The following is a 16,666-nucleotide window of genomic DNA, read 5'->3' as shown; positions in this document are numbered from 1 at the left end:
TGGACTTGAATGGTCAGCGAGAGCCGAGATGAAGATACGGTTGATGGAGATCGTCACGGATGGGCTTGATTCAGGCATGGGAACATTGATGAATTAGTGTTCGTAATGTGACCATAGGGTTTTGGAGACACGGGGGATGATGGTGATAGCTATGCTTTGTTTGCATATTAGGAATTCAAAGATTTGAAGGAGTTAAAAGGCTTGTTTGGGACCTCTTTGTTAGTGGAGAGCTGCGACCATCAGTGCAGTTTTGTTCATTGCTTTCTGTTTTTACTGCCCATACTTCTTTTGGACAGTCAATATCAGTGAGGTAATGTTGTGTTTGTAGAATGTTTGTTGATTATCTTTCAGCAAGCTGTTTTTCTGAGACCCAGTTTTCTCAGATTAAAGTGGAGAAGATTAAATGGATAATACTTTTGAGTTACCCAGAACATAAGAGGGACTCAGCTCATGTTAGTGTTTCCCACTTACCACCTGCTCAACACCTGGCCTGCTGGAATAATCCAGCTGCTCCCAGCCATCAGGACCCTGCTTTCAGTCTGAGTCTGTATGTAGCTGCCATGAACCTGGGATTACCTACTTGCCTGCATGTGCTCCTTCACGGTGCCAGTCACCCATCAAATTAACTGGAAGCTTCTTAGTATGATCTTAATTGTCTTCTACTGAATTCCACCATTTGTGCTTTTCCTCCCATCACCTCCATACAGATACCCTGTGTTGCAGTCAGCCTCTTGTGTATTATTTTCAGGTTGCCTTACATGCATCTTTGGGTCCTCTACAAAAGTGCAATTTGTGCCTTTAGATCTACTCTCTGCCTTGACCTGCACCCCTGGTGACCCACCTGTGTGGATTATAGCAGTAAGACCATTGCCATGTGGCGTCCAGTTGGATTTAGCCTATTGGAGTTTGGAGGTGATGAGACTATAAGCAAAGGAAAAAATGATAGCAGCTTCATTACCTTTTGCAAATAGAGTGTGGATATAGATTAATTGTGATATTTTCTATTTTGGCTTGACTGTTCTTAACACAGTAGTAAATTGATATTTCTTCAGTGCTTTATATCTGAATTCTCTAAAGACTGAAACACAAAGTGGAAGCCAGATCATGTTAGAGAACTAAGATCTAAATCTTTGATAGGAAAATAAATGCACATAAAAATTAGAATCATCTTAAAAAAAAACCCTATATTGTCAGGGAGGTAAGTTATAACACAACTAAGTGGAAATATTGGTGACATTGAGCAATTTGACAGCTCAGTTGTGGGTAGATCAGAAATTTAAATTTTATTTTCTCTTGAATAATTTAAGAATTTTACTTCATTGGTTTTAGTATGTCCTTTCTTTAGTGACATGGTGGACACTAATGTTGATATTAGTAGGGATATGGTAAAAATATTCAGTTCTTTTTAACATTCTACATTGCATGATCTCTCTGTGTGTGTGTGTGTTTTACTTTCTGCATTTTTTTCTTTAATTCTGTAACACTGCATAGCAGAAATGTAGCAGTTACTTCTGAGACAGGGAGACTAAATACTAGTTTCATTTACTTGTTAATTTGAGGGGAAAAAGCTCATTTGTAGAGTCTGTGGTTAGGGTATCAACTGTGGGTAGATTTTAGGTGGAAGTTTATGGATTTTAAGCAAAAACATTTCTACTTATGTCAGCTCTACCACTCAATAACACAGTGCACTTTTATAGAGTAATAAAGAAATGGTAAATGAAATATCCTTATAAAAGATGGTTTCCAGCACATGTATTGTCATTCTGCAAATGCAAGTGCACAGTTGCTTTAAGTTGCACTGAAAAGTCAGCTGCTGATGCGCTGTGTTCAGTACTGGTTTCTGCTATTGACAGTGTCATCTTTTTAAAAATATTTTTTATTAATATAAAGGAACAGATTTCATGTATTCCATAGATACAGTTCTGAAAAGATAGCCCTACTTGCATCCCTTCCTCCCTCCTGGAAACCCTCCTCCTTTTTTCCTTTGCTTTTATTCCTTTAATTTTTGAAATAATTTTTTTAATTTCACATATACAGTTTTAAAAGCCAAATGATGCTTTCTGCCATATCCTCCCTAACTCCCACCCTCCTTCCTCCGCTTCTTATTTTTCTTTTAATTTTTACAATGACCTACTTTGGATTTATAATTTAAAAGCTTAACCCTCCACTCAATAAAGAATTCAACAGGTAATAAATAGAAAAACCACTGTTTGTCAGGAGTATAGATAAGAGCTATGGACAACAACCAAATCTCAAAATGTCAGTATTGTTCACATACATTACTTTTTTGTATTCTGTATATTAGTTACCACAAATGAGGGAAAACATACGATAATGTTTGTCTTTTTGGGACTGACTTATCTTTAACAACCCACACAGTCTCCTTGGTTCTCAGTTTCCTGATTGTGCTTCGTCTTAACTTGGAAGATGCCTTCCATCCTCAAATTCTTGGAGTATACGCGTTTGTGATCTAAAATTGAATTTCGAAGGCTGCCGTTCAAATGAGGTGTTGATGTTTTAGATGGTGATGTCTGGCAAAGGTTACTCACATGTGACTGGCCTCCTTCTTGTGGCTCAGTCTCTCTGTGCCAGGTTTACAAAGTGAAGTAGAAGACATTAGACGCAGACGCTCCCGTACCCTCTAGAGAAGAGGGCCTCGACGCTCTTCAGTTGTGATGCGGTTCTGGGCAGTGATGAGCCTTGCTCAAGTTTTGTGCGTCTTGGAAGTAACCTTCCTTTCTACCCAGAGACAAGCTTCTTTCTAGAACCCTGAGAAAGGTAGTTTTAGCTTTGATCACTGAAGTCCATAAGAGGAAGGTAGTTTGAGAGAGTTTTGTATCAGGTAGAACCATCCCCTGGAGCAGGGATCCTCCAGGGTGTTTGCAGAGAGAGAGAGAGGGGTGGTGGCTGAGGGGGTCCCTAACAGAAGAGATTATCGGCCAGTTCATCAGAGGCCTGGGGATGCTGTAGGTTGCAGTTTCTGCCCTGTGATCCCTCACCAAACCCCTGGCTATCTTGAGCCGCTGGTGGAACTGGGCAGATTCCTGTGGTCCCTCTCCTAGATCCATGGTCATTGTGAACCACTGCCAGAGATGGATGAGGATCATATCACTTCAGACGTTCCCTGGGCACAAGTGCGAAGACTTACCGAGAATTCAGATGTTCCCTAGGCACACGTGCTAAGATTTATCCAGACTCATATGAGATTCCCACTGTGTTACCTCTGCTTTCTTCCCCTTCTGTCATATTCAGGAAAACATTTCATAGTACAAGTGAGTGACTTCATAGGGATGACCTTGAATCTGCTTTAATTTACGTATTTAACAAATCATTCAGTGACTTGATTATCATTATCAATGCAACCGTGTGTGACCTATTTCCTGTCTCTCTTTCACTTCTAGCGTTTGACATTTTTGAAAACCTCCTTGCCTTGCTTTTGAGAAGCGTTGTTAGCGCTGCAGGTCTTGATAGAAGTACAGTTGCGTTAATGGTAGCAGCGAGGGTTGTGAACTTCAGTCTCGCTCGTTGTAGCTTCCACCTCTTCATACATGGGAATTCATTTATGCTCCATAGGAACCCTGGCATTACTGATTGTGTGCTTAAGAAGTGCTTACATGTCCAGAGACCTTGCCCTCTGGTTCCAAATCCCACGTTCTTTCTGTTGAGTGAGCTGCTTACATTGAACTTGGGGAAGTGAGCAAGAAATACCCATTGGTTATCATTTCTTTGGCTTGTAGTGTTGTGTAAGATCATTTGCTACCTCTTTCTAGTTTCCTTCAGATTCTGTCATCAAGTTGGTCCTTTCCATGTCTTATTTCCTCTTTTGTTTTTTTTTTTTTCCTTTTCCATTTTCTTAGTTTTACTTGCCATTTTATTTTAAGCCAACATAAAAAAATGTCTTGGTTATGGTAAAATACCATTTTTTTAGTAGGCATTAGCATAGATTTGTTAAAAAATATAGATTTAATATTTTGGTCACAATTTACTGTAAAAGTGCTTAAATTAGGAAATGTTTGTAACCACAAACAACCAATAAAAAGCTAACCTAATCAATACAAACCTCGTGAGAAGAGATGCTACAGAGACAGTTCCTGTGTGTGTGCGTGGGGGGGGGGGGGTTGAGTGTGGGAGTGTGTGTACATTTGGATAATTTTTGAAGGTTTTAGTATGAAACACACTTTATATAGTTTTTAGCTTTTCAGTGATCAGGTCAGGAATGTCTTCCCTTTTTTTTTTTTTTTTTTTGTTTTGTTTTGTTTTTTTGTTTTTTAAGGATGTGGATCACGTTCTAAGTCTTAAGTATCTAATCCAGGCAAGTATTGCAGCTCTAACACAAAGTATTTTTATGTAGATTTAATATTTCATAACCACCATTAATTGCCATTTCTTAGAATTTAGTTTGTATTAGTTTTTTGGCTAGAACTAAGAATTTCAAGCCCACATGATTTCTATTTCATAAATTATATTTTAGGAACATTTTCACTTTTGGAGGTGTGTTTTTTCACCCTGGGGCTCCTTCATGAATAAATTTTTTCAGTGAAATCTGGTTTTAGTGATAGGCTTTTAACTAGATTGGTTTTAAGATGTGGAAAATCAGCAACAAGCGAGAATTGTAGCAAATGCTGTGAAATGTGTTATCGTAGATGTGAACACATTCTCCCTGCTGAGCCTCCCAGAGCACATTTCCCTCTCCTGGGCGCCTCTCCTGATCTGCCCTGGGTGTTGGCCACTCCTCACCGGGTCCACCTTCCACCATCTACCATCCCTGGGAACACTGAGCGGGCTGTTTCTGATGCTTCACACCAGTGGCTGGTTTGCAGATCTGTTTTCCTTTAGGGCAGAAATGCAGGTCTTGGCTCCAGAGAGAATAGCGTTGGGAAGGGAGATAGGGTCTATTTTGAAAGTCTTGATGTTATTTAATAAGTGATAAAATACTTCATACATACTTCCCTTTCAAGGTCATCTATAGTGTTGTGGGTCTTCTGTTTCACTTATACACAAGCGCTAATGTGTTATGTTGCAATAGATTAATGTAAAGTATCAATTCTCTTTGTTTTTCTTACCTTCCTAAGCTTAAGGCACTGCTGACATTTCTACAGGGCAATGAAACCCTTTATCAGGGACTGAGAGGATATGAGTTGAAAGGCAAGCAAACCCCTGATCCTAACCTCCTATATGTAATGCGCTTATATTGATTGCAGTACAAGTATATTTAGCTCTTTTAAAAAATTATTTATGAATGAGAGATGGACAGATAGGTAAATCTCACCCACTGGTTTACTCTTCAAATGCTTGCAACAGCTTGGGCTGGGCCAGGCTGAAAGCAGGAGCCTAGAACTCAGTCCATGTCAGGTGTCCCATTTGGAGACTGAGCCTTCACCTGCTGTTTCTAGGGTGCGCATTTGCAGGGAGCTGAGAGGTAGGGTGGAGCCGAGACTCAAGCCCAGGTACTCGGATCTGGGATATGAGTGTCCAACGCTGCAGTTTACACTGCTGCACCAAACGCCCACCCCGAACTGGAGGCGAAATGAAGGGCTCCAAGGATGGACAGGCATTCTTAAAGAGACAAGGACGGGCCAACTCTCTAGCTTCCTCTGCTTCCCATCTCTCCTGTCATCCTTTATAGTGGCTTAAGTTGAATAATAGCAGGAGAGTTGAAATTGTAATTTCTGATAGAAATTGGGAATCTGAGATTTAGTTTTAAAAGTTAAGTATGTCTTGTAGGAGTAGGGTTTGGTCTAGCAGTTAAGATACCTACTTCCTGCTTCAGAGTATACTTTTTTTTTTTTTTTGCCTTAAGATTTATTTATTTATTTGAAAATCAGAGTTACACAGCAAGAGAGGGAGAGAGAGAGAGAGAAAGAGAGGTCTTCCATCCCCTGGTTCACTCCCCAATTAGCCACAATGGCCGGAGCTGTGCCAATCTGAAGCAAGAGCCAGGAACTTCTTCCAGGTTTCCCACGCAGGTGTAGGGGCCCCAGGACTTGGGCCATCTTCTACTGCTTTCCCAGGCCACAGCAGAGAGCTGTGATTGGAAGTGGAGCAGGTGGCAGCTTTACCTGCTACACCACAGAGTATACCATTTTGATTATCTCTCTGGTTCTTGACTTCAGCTTCCTGCCAAGGCAGACCCTGGGCAACAACAGATGATAGCTCAAAAGTTGGGTTCTTGCTACCTACTTGAGAAACCTGAATTGAATTTCCAGCTCAGACTTAAGCCCAGCCCTAGCCATCATGGGCATTTATGGAGTGAACCAGTAGGTAGGAGCTATCTCTGAATTAAAAAAAAAAAAAAAAAAATGCAAGCGAGTCTTTTGTAGCAAGAGAATGATCTGAGGAGTTCTCTTAAGGATCAGAACTAGTTTTGAGGTATTGATGTGTGACTGCTTTGACTTTTTACAGTGTATTTATTTGAAAGACTAACAGAGGGAAAAGGGGAGGTGGGGGGGAGGGGAAGAAATCTTCTACAATAGCTGGCACTGGGTCAGACTGAAGCCGGGAAGTTGATCTGGGTCTCCTACATGGGTGGCACTACCCAGGTACTTGGACCAGCATCTGCTGCCTCTTAGGTACATTAGCAGGAAGCTGGAATGGAAGTGGAGGCAGAACTCCATCCCAGGCACCCCACAACTGGGATGCAGGCATAAAAAATAGCAGCTTAACCCACTCCACAGCAGTACCTGCCCCTGCTTTGACTTTTGGTTGTTTTGATGTACATTTGATTTAGACTGTGAAAAATAAACTGGTATCACCGTCATCTCCTACTGTCATAAAAGGCATGTCTACTTGCAAAAGATATAATGAACCCACAGAACGAGCTGCCTGTTGTAATTTGTCCCAGAAGATATCTCTCTTAGAGTTTGGAGGACATTTTGCTTACATGGATTATTTGCTAAATGCATCTTTTGTTTAAAGATAAAATAGTTGTTTTTATTTATAGTAACAGCAATGTGCAAATGGAAGAAAAATTGCTCAAGAACCTTCCTTATGATAGATGTGTTCATTTTCCTCTGGTCTCTTCCACATTTCCCGTTTATACATAAGTCTTACCTTACTATCATAGTTTAGATAGTGTGCAACAGAAGTTTTGGTATTAAATAATCCACAGACTTCTAAAGATTTCATCTTCTTACTGGAATCTTAACCTTAGTCGTTCTCCCCGACCCCCACACCCTCCTAGCTGCCTTCTAAGGAAGGCGTTAACCTCAGGAAGCTCATTGTACTTAGACCCTGATTTAGACCTTGAATGGATTCTGAAGGGTCTTGCCTCATTTCAGTGTCTTTTTCTAGGTGTCATTGTTCTAGTTAAGAGTGAAGCTGTTTAAACTCTCTGAAAGACAGGAAATTGTCTAATCATAGTAACTAAAAATTGGAGCTTGATTTTTCAAGAACTGGTGTTCTTGTCAATTCTAGAATTACCTGTTAAGTTTTCCAACTGGGAATTGCGACAAGACTGTTTTTTCCACTGAACCCAACTTCTTATTTTGTTTTTCTTTTTTTTTCTTTTAAGATGAAAATATTTCAAGGGGGAGTCACACTTTAGTGTGACTATCAGAAGGTGCCTGCACAGGAGGAATGATACAGCAGACAATCTTTTGACTGTACATCTCCACCTCTTTTCTTTGTGTTTGAATAGTTACAAACACCTTAGTGATGTGTGAAGTGACAACTGTAGTTTTTCCGAAGAACAGATTAAATTGAGCACTGTTGTCAAGTATTCTTAAATACTATTCAAATGAACATGACCAAATTTACGTAAGGGAGAATTGAAGGCTGTATTCCATTACTCATTTTTTTTTTCTTTGCACTTGAATTTTCTGCCAGTCTTCTGCTTTCTACCCTGGCATTGTGTTTGTTGGATTGCTTTACTAGGAAGTTTTCCAGAAGGTCAGCCCAGAGCTGAGGGTTCAGACAAGTCTTCTCAGTGTGTTTTTTTTAATAGGGCTGAATTTGTAGGAAGTGAGAGCAGCCAGCAAGAGATCAAGAAATCCTGGCATGAGCCCTCCCTGGTGGTGGTAGAGGTGGGTGGTCACATATTAAGGAAACAAATGCATGGCCTTTACAGTTAGGTGGGTTAAATAAAGTATTGAAGCAAAGTCTTGCTGTTCATAGAGCCCTTAGAAGAAAAAGAAATTAAAGGGGGAAAAACTAAACAATAGGATTCCAAGTTTCCAGATCATTGCTGTTTCTGTAATAGGTGATGCTAAACTATTGCTCATACGTAAGATGCACTATAGCTTTGAGAACTAAAAGGGGAAAGATCAGTTTGTGTGTTAAGAACCTGTCTCAGCTAAGAAGTATGATTTGTAGGTACTCATGTTTATATCACTCAGCTAGTACCTGTGCTTATGTTTCAAACGTGTGTTCTTTTCTTTTTGTGAATGACCATTATAATGGACTTCCTGATACATTGGCAGGCTGAATTTTCTAGTATTTATAGATGGGATGGATTCCCTCCAATCTAATAGTGTTCTAATGCATTTGGCACTGTGGGAATTAGAAAAGATGTCTATTCTTCAAGATCCACAGACAACGTTGAACATTGATTCATCTACGATAGCAATTGTTCAGATCTAGTACAGTGCTTTGGTTTTACTTCTTAGAGGTTTCCCAATGTCATGAATTCAGAGCTGTGCACACAATTGTGAGTTATATAAAGGCTAGCTTTTTGGTTAGAAAGTTTTGACATATAAGAATTGTACCTGTGATAAAATGGTTTAGCAACATTATTCAGTGGATTAGATCGAATGTAAAAACCAGCATGGAATCAGGATTTTGTAGCTGTTTTATAAATAACTGCTGACAGCCTTAAGGCTTAAAATTGAATTTGATTTTAACAGGGTTGAATTTTATGTGACACTTGTAAGTAACAACTTAGCTGTTTATTAAAGATAGTTAATAAACCCACTGAGACATGTTTGGCCATTATTCATAGAGGTTGAAACGTGAATTTACATTTAAAGTGGAAAAGATAAAAGATCTAAGAAACCTAGCATTTGCGTATATCCCACTCTGTATGGAAGGCTGTCTTGTTGTTCATCCTTGTGTTGCAGGTGCATCTCTCTATGTCAGTCACTTCACGTCTTTAGCATCATCTGCCGGGTGGTCTCTTCATCAGCTGATCTTGTCACACTGTGCATGGTTCTTCCCATCTCTTCATATTAATATTTCCTCCTTTAACTTACTCTGTGGGATTGAAATGACGTAAACACCGAGGTTGTCCACTCCCCCCTTTCCACCCTTGTTTTGATTTCTTTCTTTTCTCTCCACGTCCCCTTCACTCCCAGAAGAAAGGTGATGAAATTTGCGGGAATCATGGAATCAATCCATGTTTTCTGAGCAGCCCCCTTTCCTCCCTCAAATGTCAGCTAAGAAGAAGGACCGAACAGAGGAGGAAGGTGATAGTGTGTAGTTGTGGTCTGTGCTTCAAATCCCTTCGAAAGTTTGCTTCAAACATTTCCCTTTTACTTCCCACACCTTGACTCCCTCGGCATGTGTCTCTGGTTCTGCCCCCTTGTTTCCTCTCATTTTCTCTGCAAAGACACGTGTTTTTTAGGACATCTCCTTCAGTTTTGTTCCTTATTCTATCAAATTTCAGGTTGATTTAGAAGCCTGTTATACTGATAATTGCATATCAGACAGGTAATGATTCACAATATTTGTTTTAAGGCCATGGCCTATGGATTTAAGAAATTCATTTGAAGCAGCCATTCTGTTTGAAATAAAATTTTTAAAAGAGGTGATATATCATAAATACAAGACTTATTTTGCTACTTTTTTAAAGATATAATTGTTCTGTGGCTGAATTTCCTTTCATCTTGGGCCAGATATAACAAATGACTTTTAAGTTATTTCCTTTGTCTTTAGTATATTTTTCAATTAAAAAGTACTAGACTATTGTTAGGTCTGCTGCTCTTTAATGAATCATTGGATTGGAAAATAACTCATTATATTATCATGCAGAGATATATTCCTTTATTTGCATGTAGATAGTGAGGATGAATAATTTATCAAATGTTATTAGTGCAGGCTGCATATTACTGGAGTCTCAGCAGGATCTAATGAAATTTGTCTCATGCTAGTATGAAAATAGCATGCCTTTGTGTACTCATTATTGAACTTTTTGGCATCTCTTAGAGCACTATTATGTTATCATGCCAATCTTGCTCACCTCTTCATTAACTGGACTTTTGATTGAAGAGTTGAGCTTATCTTGAAAATCTGAGGAATTTGGTTTGCCAGATGCTTCCTTGACTCAAGTTATATTTCCATGTCAGAGCAAAAAATTCCCGAATGAATGAAGTACTTAGTGTTTCTTATTGAGGTGATTAGTGCCAAAAAGCTGTGACTGATACTTTTATTACTGCTGGTCATGAAAATCTGTCTGTACAGCAGATGTTTAAGCAATATACATTTCCAGAATGAGGGGTGATGAAACATATATAATTGCTTAGAATCTTATTTCTGTAGTCATTCTGTATTTTCCTGTTATTTTTAATAATTGCTTTTAAAGGGTTGCATTTGGTTTGCTTCTGGCATGAATTCATGAGCAGGTCAATAGATCTTTCTCCCAAAAACAACAATAAAGCTGGACAAATGGTCAAAAGCAAATCGTGCCATTACTCTGTTAATCCACTAAAAACTCTCAACACACTGACAACTGTTTACTCATGAGAACAACTGAACTTTGAGTAGGAACAATGTGAGTCATTGTGTTTTGTCCTGGGGATACTGCCTCCTGCCCTCCTCAACTCTGGGCAAAGGTGTCCAACCAGAGCAAAACGGGCTGTGAAATCATAGCTGCCTTGGCGCTCCCAAGATGGCTCAGCTGATTCAGAGAAGTGTTGGTCACAGTAGATATTTGATGGCAAGAGACAGGAGGGCTCTGCAGCTCTTTTCAGTTAAAGCTGCTTACTTGACTGATGCAGGCAGTGGACAGGCAGACTAGTTGAGGACTGATGGGGAATTCTGGGAAATGACACAGTGATAGGAGCTCGAGAAGCTCTTCTCATCTCTTTGAGTTAAATGGAGGTTGGGGATATTGCACAGCAGAACTGGAGTGGGTTCAGATTACACTTCATCTGCCTAGTAGAACCTGTGTGCGTACCCAGAGGAAATTGGAGAATACCCAGGGGAGCCCAGCAAAAAGTAAAAGGTTGGGCAGATGTGAAAATGGCCCAATTTTGAATGCTTCCACTAGGCCATACACAGATCCATCTGCAGATAGCAAGACCCTACTGGCTCAAGGCACTTGAACAAATGCCCCACTAGTCTTTGTCTCAACTGAAAGCTTACGCCCATACAGAGTTGACACGTGGGAAACTATGCTTGGAAAAACAGAAACAACTTAGCAGGAACAAAAATAAGCATTCGTTGTGGAGAAGACAGGCTTCACAGATTTAGTCTAGATAAGTAACTATACCAAAATGACAACACTATTTGAGAGGGAAATCTAAATTGAGAGTTGTTACAATATATTACCTAAAATTTCCAGTATTCAGCAAAATATTCTGGTACATGAAAAGCAACCCAGTGTAACCATATTCATGGGAGAAAAAGCAGGGACTGAGACTATCCTTGAGTGACCAAAATATTAGATTTAGCAGACAAAGATTTTAAACAGTGAAGTAAAAGTGTTCATGAGATTTAAGGAAAGAATTGTGATAGTGACTTGAATACAGATTCATGAGAAGATAGAAATTATTAAAAAATGAACCTGGAGTTGAAAAGTATGATGATTGAGTGAAACTCATTAGAGAGACGGAGTTAGAGACTTTGAGATGGCAGAGGGAGAAATACCAGTAATTTTGAAGATATATTAAGAGAAATCATCCAATCTGCAGTAAAGAAATATGAACAGATCTTTGATAGTGAATTTTGATTGTTTACGAGGCTGGAAGGAAGGATACTCAGCCTGGGAGCGTTCTTTGCTCTCAGTACATCTGCAAGCACCGAGTCATCCCTCTCCAGCTCAGAGAACTTGGGCGGCTTTCTTTTGATTAGACGTGTGAATTCCTACCCTCTCTGCTGGAGCTGCAAGAAAGCTGTTCTGCTGCTGCTTTTGGGCATCAGAAGTAGGGTTCCCCGGCCATGAACTCTGGGACCTCACACCGGTGGCCTCCCAGACTCTTGGACTTTTTAGCTTTAGGCTCCGATTTACACCATTGGTTCCCTTGATTCTGAGACTTTGGACTTGGAATAAGCACAGGATTCCCTGGTTCTCTAGCTTGTAGCTTGTGGCCCTTCTGGCACTGTTTAGCCTCTGTAATCGTGTGAACCAATTCTCCTGATAAATCCCTTTTTATATGTCTCTGTGGATATATGTATCCTATTCTGTCTCTTTGGAGAACTCTAACTAAAACAGCCTCAAAGACTTAGGGGATATCTAGCCTACCAATAAACATGTCATGGCAATCATGGAAGACTGTAGTTAAAAAAGGTGACTGGTGAAAACTTAACACAGATTGAGTGAAAAACATCACGTTATTAATCCACAAAGTTAGATAAATCCAACAGAGGATAGTCACAGAGATCCAGAGCTAGACACATCATAAACTGTTGAAAGGCAAAAAGGGTCTTGAAATCACAGGAGAGGGGCCGGCGCTGTGGCGCAGTGCATTAAAGCTCTGGCCTGAAGCGCCGGCATCCCATATGGGCACTGGTTCTAGTCCCAGCTGCTCCTCTTCCCATCCAGCTCTCTAGTATGGCCTGGGAAAGCAGTAGAAGATGGCCCAAGTGCTTGGGCCCCTGCACCCGCATGGGAAACCCAGAAGAAGCTCCTGGATCCTGGCTTTGGATCAGTGCAACTCCAGCCTTTGTGGAGTTGGAATAAGCACAGGATTGGGGAGTGAACCAGCAGATGGGAGACCTCTCTCTGTCTCTACCTCTTCTGTAACTCTGTCTTTCAAAGAAATAAAATAAATCTTTAAAAAAAATGACTTATAATATACAGTGGCACAACAGTAAGATGAATAGTTGATAACTTATGAGAAACCATAAAGATCGAAGGTGCTAGATTGTTTTATATTCAAAGCTTAATGAAAAAATTGCCAACTAACTGTTTTGTATTTGATAAAACTATCCTTAACGAATAATGGAAAATGAAATAGTCCTTATATAAACAAAGAATTGTAGGATTTGTTTTTTGCTAACTTGCTTTATAAGAAATTGTAAAGCAAGTCCTTCGGGCAGAAAGGAAGCGATATCAAATGATAAATTCCAAGGAGCAATGAAAAGTGCTAGAAATAACACTTATTTGGGTAAATATAAACACAAAGATTTCTTTGTTAATTAAAGTGTATAAATATATATTATATACAAATAAACATATTTTATAGTACCATGTTTTTATCTTTATAGATCTGGGTATGTTAACAGGCATCACAAAAGCACAAAAGAGGAAGAAGGAAAGGAAATCGGTCTAAGACAATTGAATTTGTAGGAACTCATGCTCTTACTATACACAAAAAGTAACAAAATGGATTCTAGGCTTAAATATAAGAGCTAAAACAGTAAAACATCTGTAAGAAAATATAAGAAATATCTTTGCCCTAAGGATAGGCCAAGAGTTCTGAGATGTGACACTAAGAGCATGAGCCCTCAAAGAAATAAAATGATAAATTGAACTTAATTAAATTGAACATTGTCTTTTCAGATGATGTTATCATGAAAATGAAAATATAAGTCACAGACTGAGAAAATATTTACAGATAATATATCTGAGAGACTGCTTGTAACCAGATTATGTATATAATTGTTCCTCAGTGTCTGCAGGGGATTGGCTCCAGGAAGCCCCTGGGATAGCACATTCTGCAGATGCTCAAGTCCTTGATAGAAATCTCGTGGTATTGGCATGGAACCTCTGGACATCGTCCTGTATACTTTGTCATCTCTAGATTACTTAAACCTACTGCAGTATAAATGCTTTGTAAATAGTTGTTATGCTATATTGTTTAGGCAATAATGACAAGCAAATAATCTGTACATGTTTAGTATCACACATGTTGTTAAAGTATTTTTGATCCATGGTTGGTTGAATATACAGGTGTGGAACTTTTGGATATGAATGGCTCTCTGTATAAAGAATTCTTACCACTCAGTAAGAGAAGTGTTCCATTTAAAATATTGGCAAACTGTTGGAGTAGACATTTGTATAAGGACTAGTTGGATATATAAATGTGAAGAGGTACATTACAAGAAATTGACTTTTGCAGTTATGGAGGCTCAGCAGCCCCTGAAGCTGTGTTTAGGAGGTGGAGATCCAAGAGAACCAATGTATAGTTTCAGTCTAAGTGAAAAGCCTGTGTGCCAGGAGAGCCATTGGTGGAGGTACTATTCCACAGGCAACAGGCTTGTGACTCAAGAAGAACCAGTGTTTCCTTGGGAGTGTGAAAGCTGGGAAGGTCCAGTATTCTGCTTTAGCAGTCAGGAAGGAGGAACTGACTCTTGCCCCACCTCTTTGTTCTATTCAGGCCTTCATTTGATTGGATGAGCCCACCTGTGTTAGAGAGGGCCATCTGCTTTGCTCAGTCTACCAAGTCAAATGTTAATCTCATCCAGAAATACCTTTATAGACCCAGAATAATGTTTGGTCAAAGTGTCTGGGCACCCTGTAGGCCAGTCAAGTTAACACATTAGAATTAACCATTCCAACATTTACTGAACAAGGAGTACATTTGGCTAATAATCAGATGGAAAGGCACTCAATATCATTAGTCAATATTGAAATGTATATTCAAACCACAATAATATACCATTACCATTAGAATGGCTTGTTACAAAAAAATTTATAGTATGAGGTGTTTGCAAGGATATAGACAAACTCAAAACCTCATTCATTGCTGGTTTGGAGGTATTAAAAGGTACCACCCATAACACTAGGAAAACAACTGCTTCTTAAAACATTAAATATAAGTTCACAACATGACCCAAAAATTCCACTCCTGGATCTGTCCAAGTCAAATGAAAACATGTCTGTACGAAGACTGATATGTAAATGCTCATTGAAGCATATTACAGTAGCAATTAATTGGAAATATCCCAGTGTCAGCTGGTCAAGGGCTTAACAAAATGTGCTATACTTGTGTGTGATATGCAAATAGAAACGGACTGTATAAGCTTGAGGGAATTTTGGGGTTTTGAAAATGTTCCCAACCTGGGTTATTGTAATGATTAAAAAACTGTAAAAGAAAGTCATTGAATTGTGTACTCACTGTGAATTGAATTTTCTAGGATATGGACTAGTAGTGTCATAAAAATAATATATAAATATAATATATATGGCTTTTATAGCCTTGGCAGCTCATGATAAGAGCCTCGGGTGATTACTGACGTCATAAATAAGAGTGTCAATTGTTAAATCAACAACGGGAGTCACTGTGCACCTGCTCCCCATGTAGGATCTCTGCCCTTAATGTGTTGTACTATGAGAATCAATGGTAAAACTACTACTCAAACAGTACTCTATACTTTGTGTGTCTGTGTGGGTGCAGTCTGTTGAAATCTTAACTCATTATATACTAAGTTGATCTTCTGTATATAAAGATAATTGAGAATGAATCTTGATGAAGAATGGGATTGGAGTGGGAGATGGGATGGTTGCAGGTGGGAGGGTGGTTATGGGGGGGAAAGCTGTTCTTTGGAAATTTATATTTATTAAATAAAATTTGAAAAGAAAATAAATAATATATCTAGAGAGAGCAAGTTGCAAATAGGATAAATTAATGAGAATCTGAAAAGGTATAGGAATTTTTGTATTGTTCCATCTTTTCTAGAAGTCTGATATTTCAGAATTTCAAAATGATAAAAATTTTAATGGCTCTTAGAAGTGGGCTGATTTCCCTTTGTTACATTGTATAAAAATAAATCCTAAAAATTTATCTGTTTTAAACACTCAAACCCTTATGTACAATTTTATCTTATCCTTTTGATTCTTTACTTCCTTGGTTAGTAGATACTCTGTTTTTGCTTTTTAAAGAAATTAATTTAGGGGGCTGGTGCTGTGGCATTGCGGGTAAAGCCGCTGCCTGCAGTGCCGGCATCCCATGTGGATGCCGATTCAAGTCCCAGCTGCTCCACTTCTGATCGGCTCTCTGCTCTGGCCTGGGAAAACAGTAGAAGACGGCTTAAGTCTTTGGGCTCCTGCACGCATGTGGGAGACCCAGAAGCAGCTCCTGGTACTGGCTTCAGATGGGTCCAGCTCCAGCTATTGTGGCCATCTGGGGAGTGAACCAGTGAATGGCAGATCTCTCTCTTTCCCTCTGCCTATGTCTCTCTGTAACTCTGCCTCTCCAGATTATCTGTGCCCCACCCCCCACCCCCACACGCATAAAATTCAAAGTTAAATGCAAGCACACATTTGTTGACAGCAGTAAACTAAAATGAGGTTGTATAATTCATGCTAGTGTATATCTCTGTGTTTGATTTCAAGGTCACTCCGTGCGACTGCTGGGTCAGAAAAAGGAAAATGGAAGGCGGCTGGGGGGAGCACGACTGGATTTGCCGAAGATTAGGAAGAATCCACTGATAGAAATCATTTCCATCAATACTGGGTAGGCTTCTCTCACTCTCATTCATGAAATATTCAACATACTCCATGAATCCAATTTTCTTCCTGGACATGTGACGTAAAAAATTAGGTGAACATTTCCTTGGGAAAAAAAAAAAA

General features: G+C 39.3%; 1 protein-coding gene across 1 annotated transcript in view; it reads left to right on the top strand.

Annotated features, from left to right (window-relative positions):
• Positions 1-16,666, top strand: part of CDKAL1 (CDK5 regulatory subunit associated protein 1 like 1) — a 737,125-nt gene that overhangs the window by 230,502 nt on the left and 489,957 nt on the right. The window contains exon 7 of the mRNA XM_062185315.1: positions 16,430-16,550. Within this exon, the coding sequence (XP_062041299.1) occupies positions 16,430-16,550 (121 nt within the window). The remainder of the gene's footprint in view (positions 1-16,429; positions 16,551-16,666) is intronic.

The sequence above is a fragment of the Lepus europaeus genome, chromosome 3 (genome assembly GCF_033115175.1).
Source record: "Lepus europaeus isolate LE1 chromosome 3, mLepTim1.pri, whole genome shotgun sequence".
NCBI lineage: Eukaryota > Metazoa > Chordata > Mammalia > Lagomorpha > Leporidae > Lepus > Lepus europaeus.
Note: the sequence above shows the minus strand (reverse complement) of the source record. Positions and strands in the feature narration are given on the sequence as shown.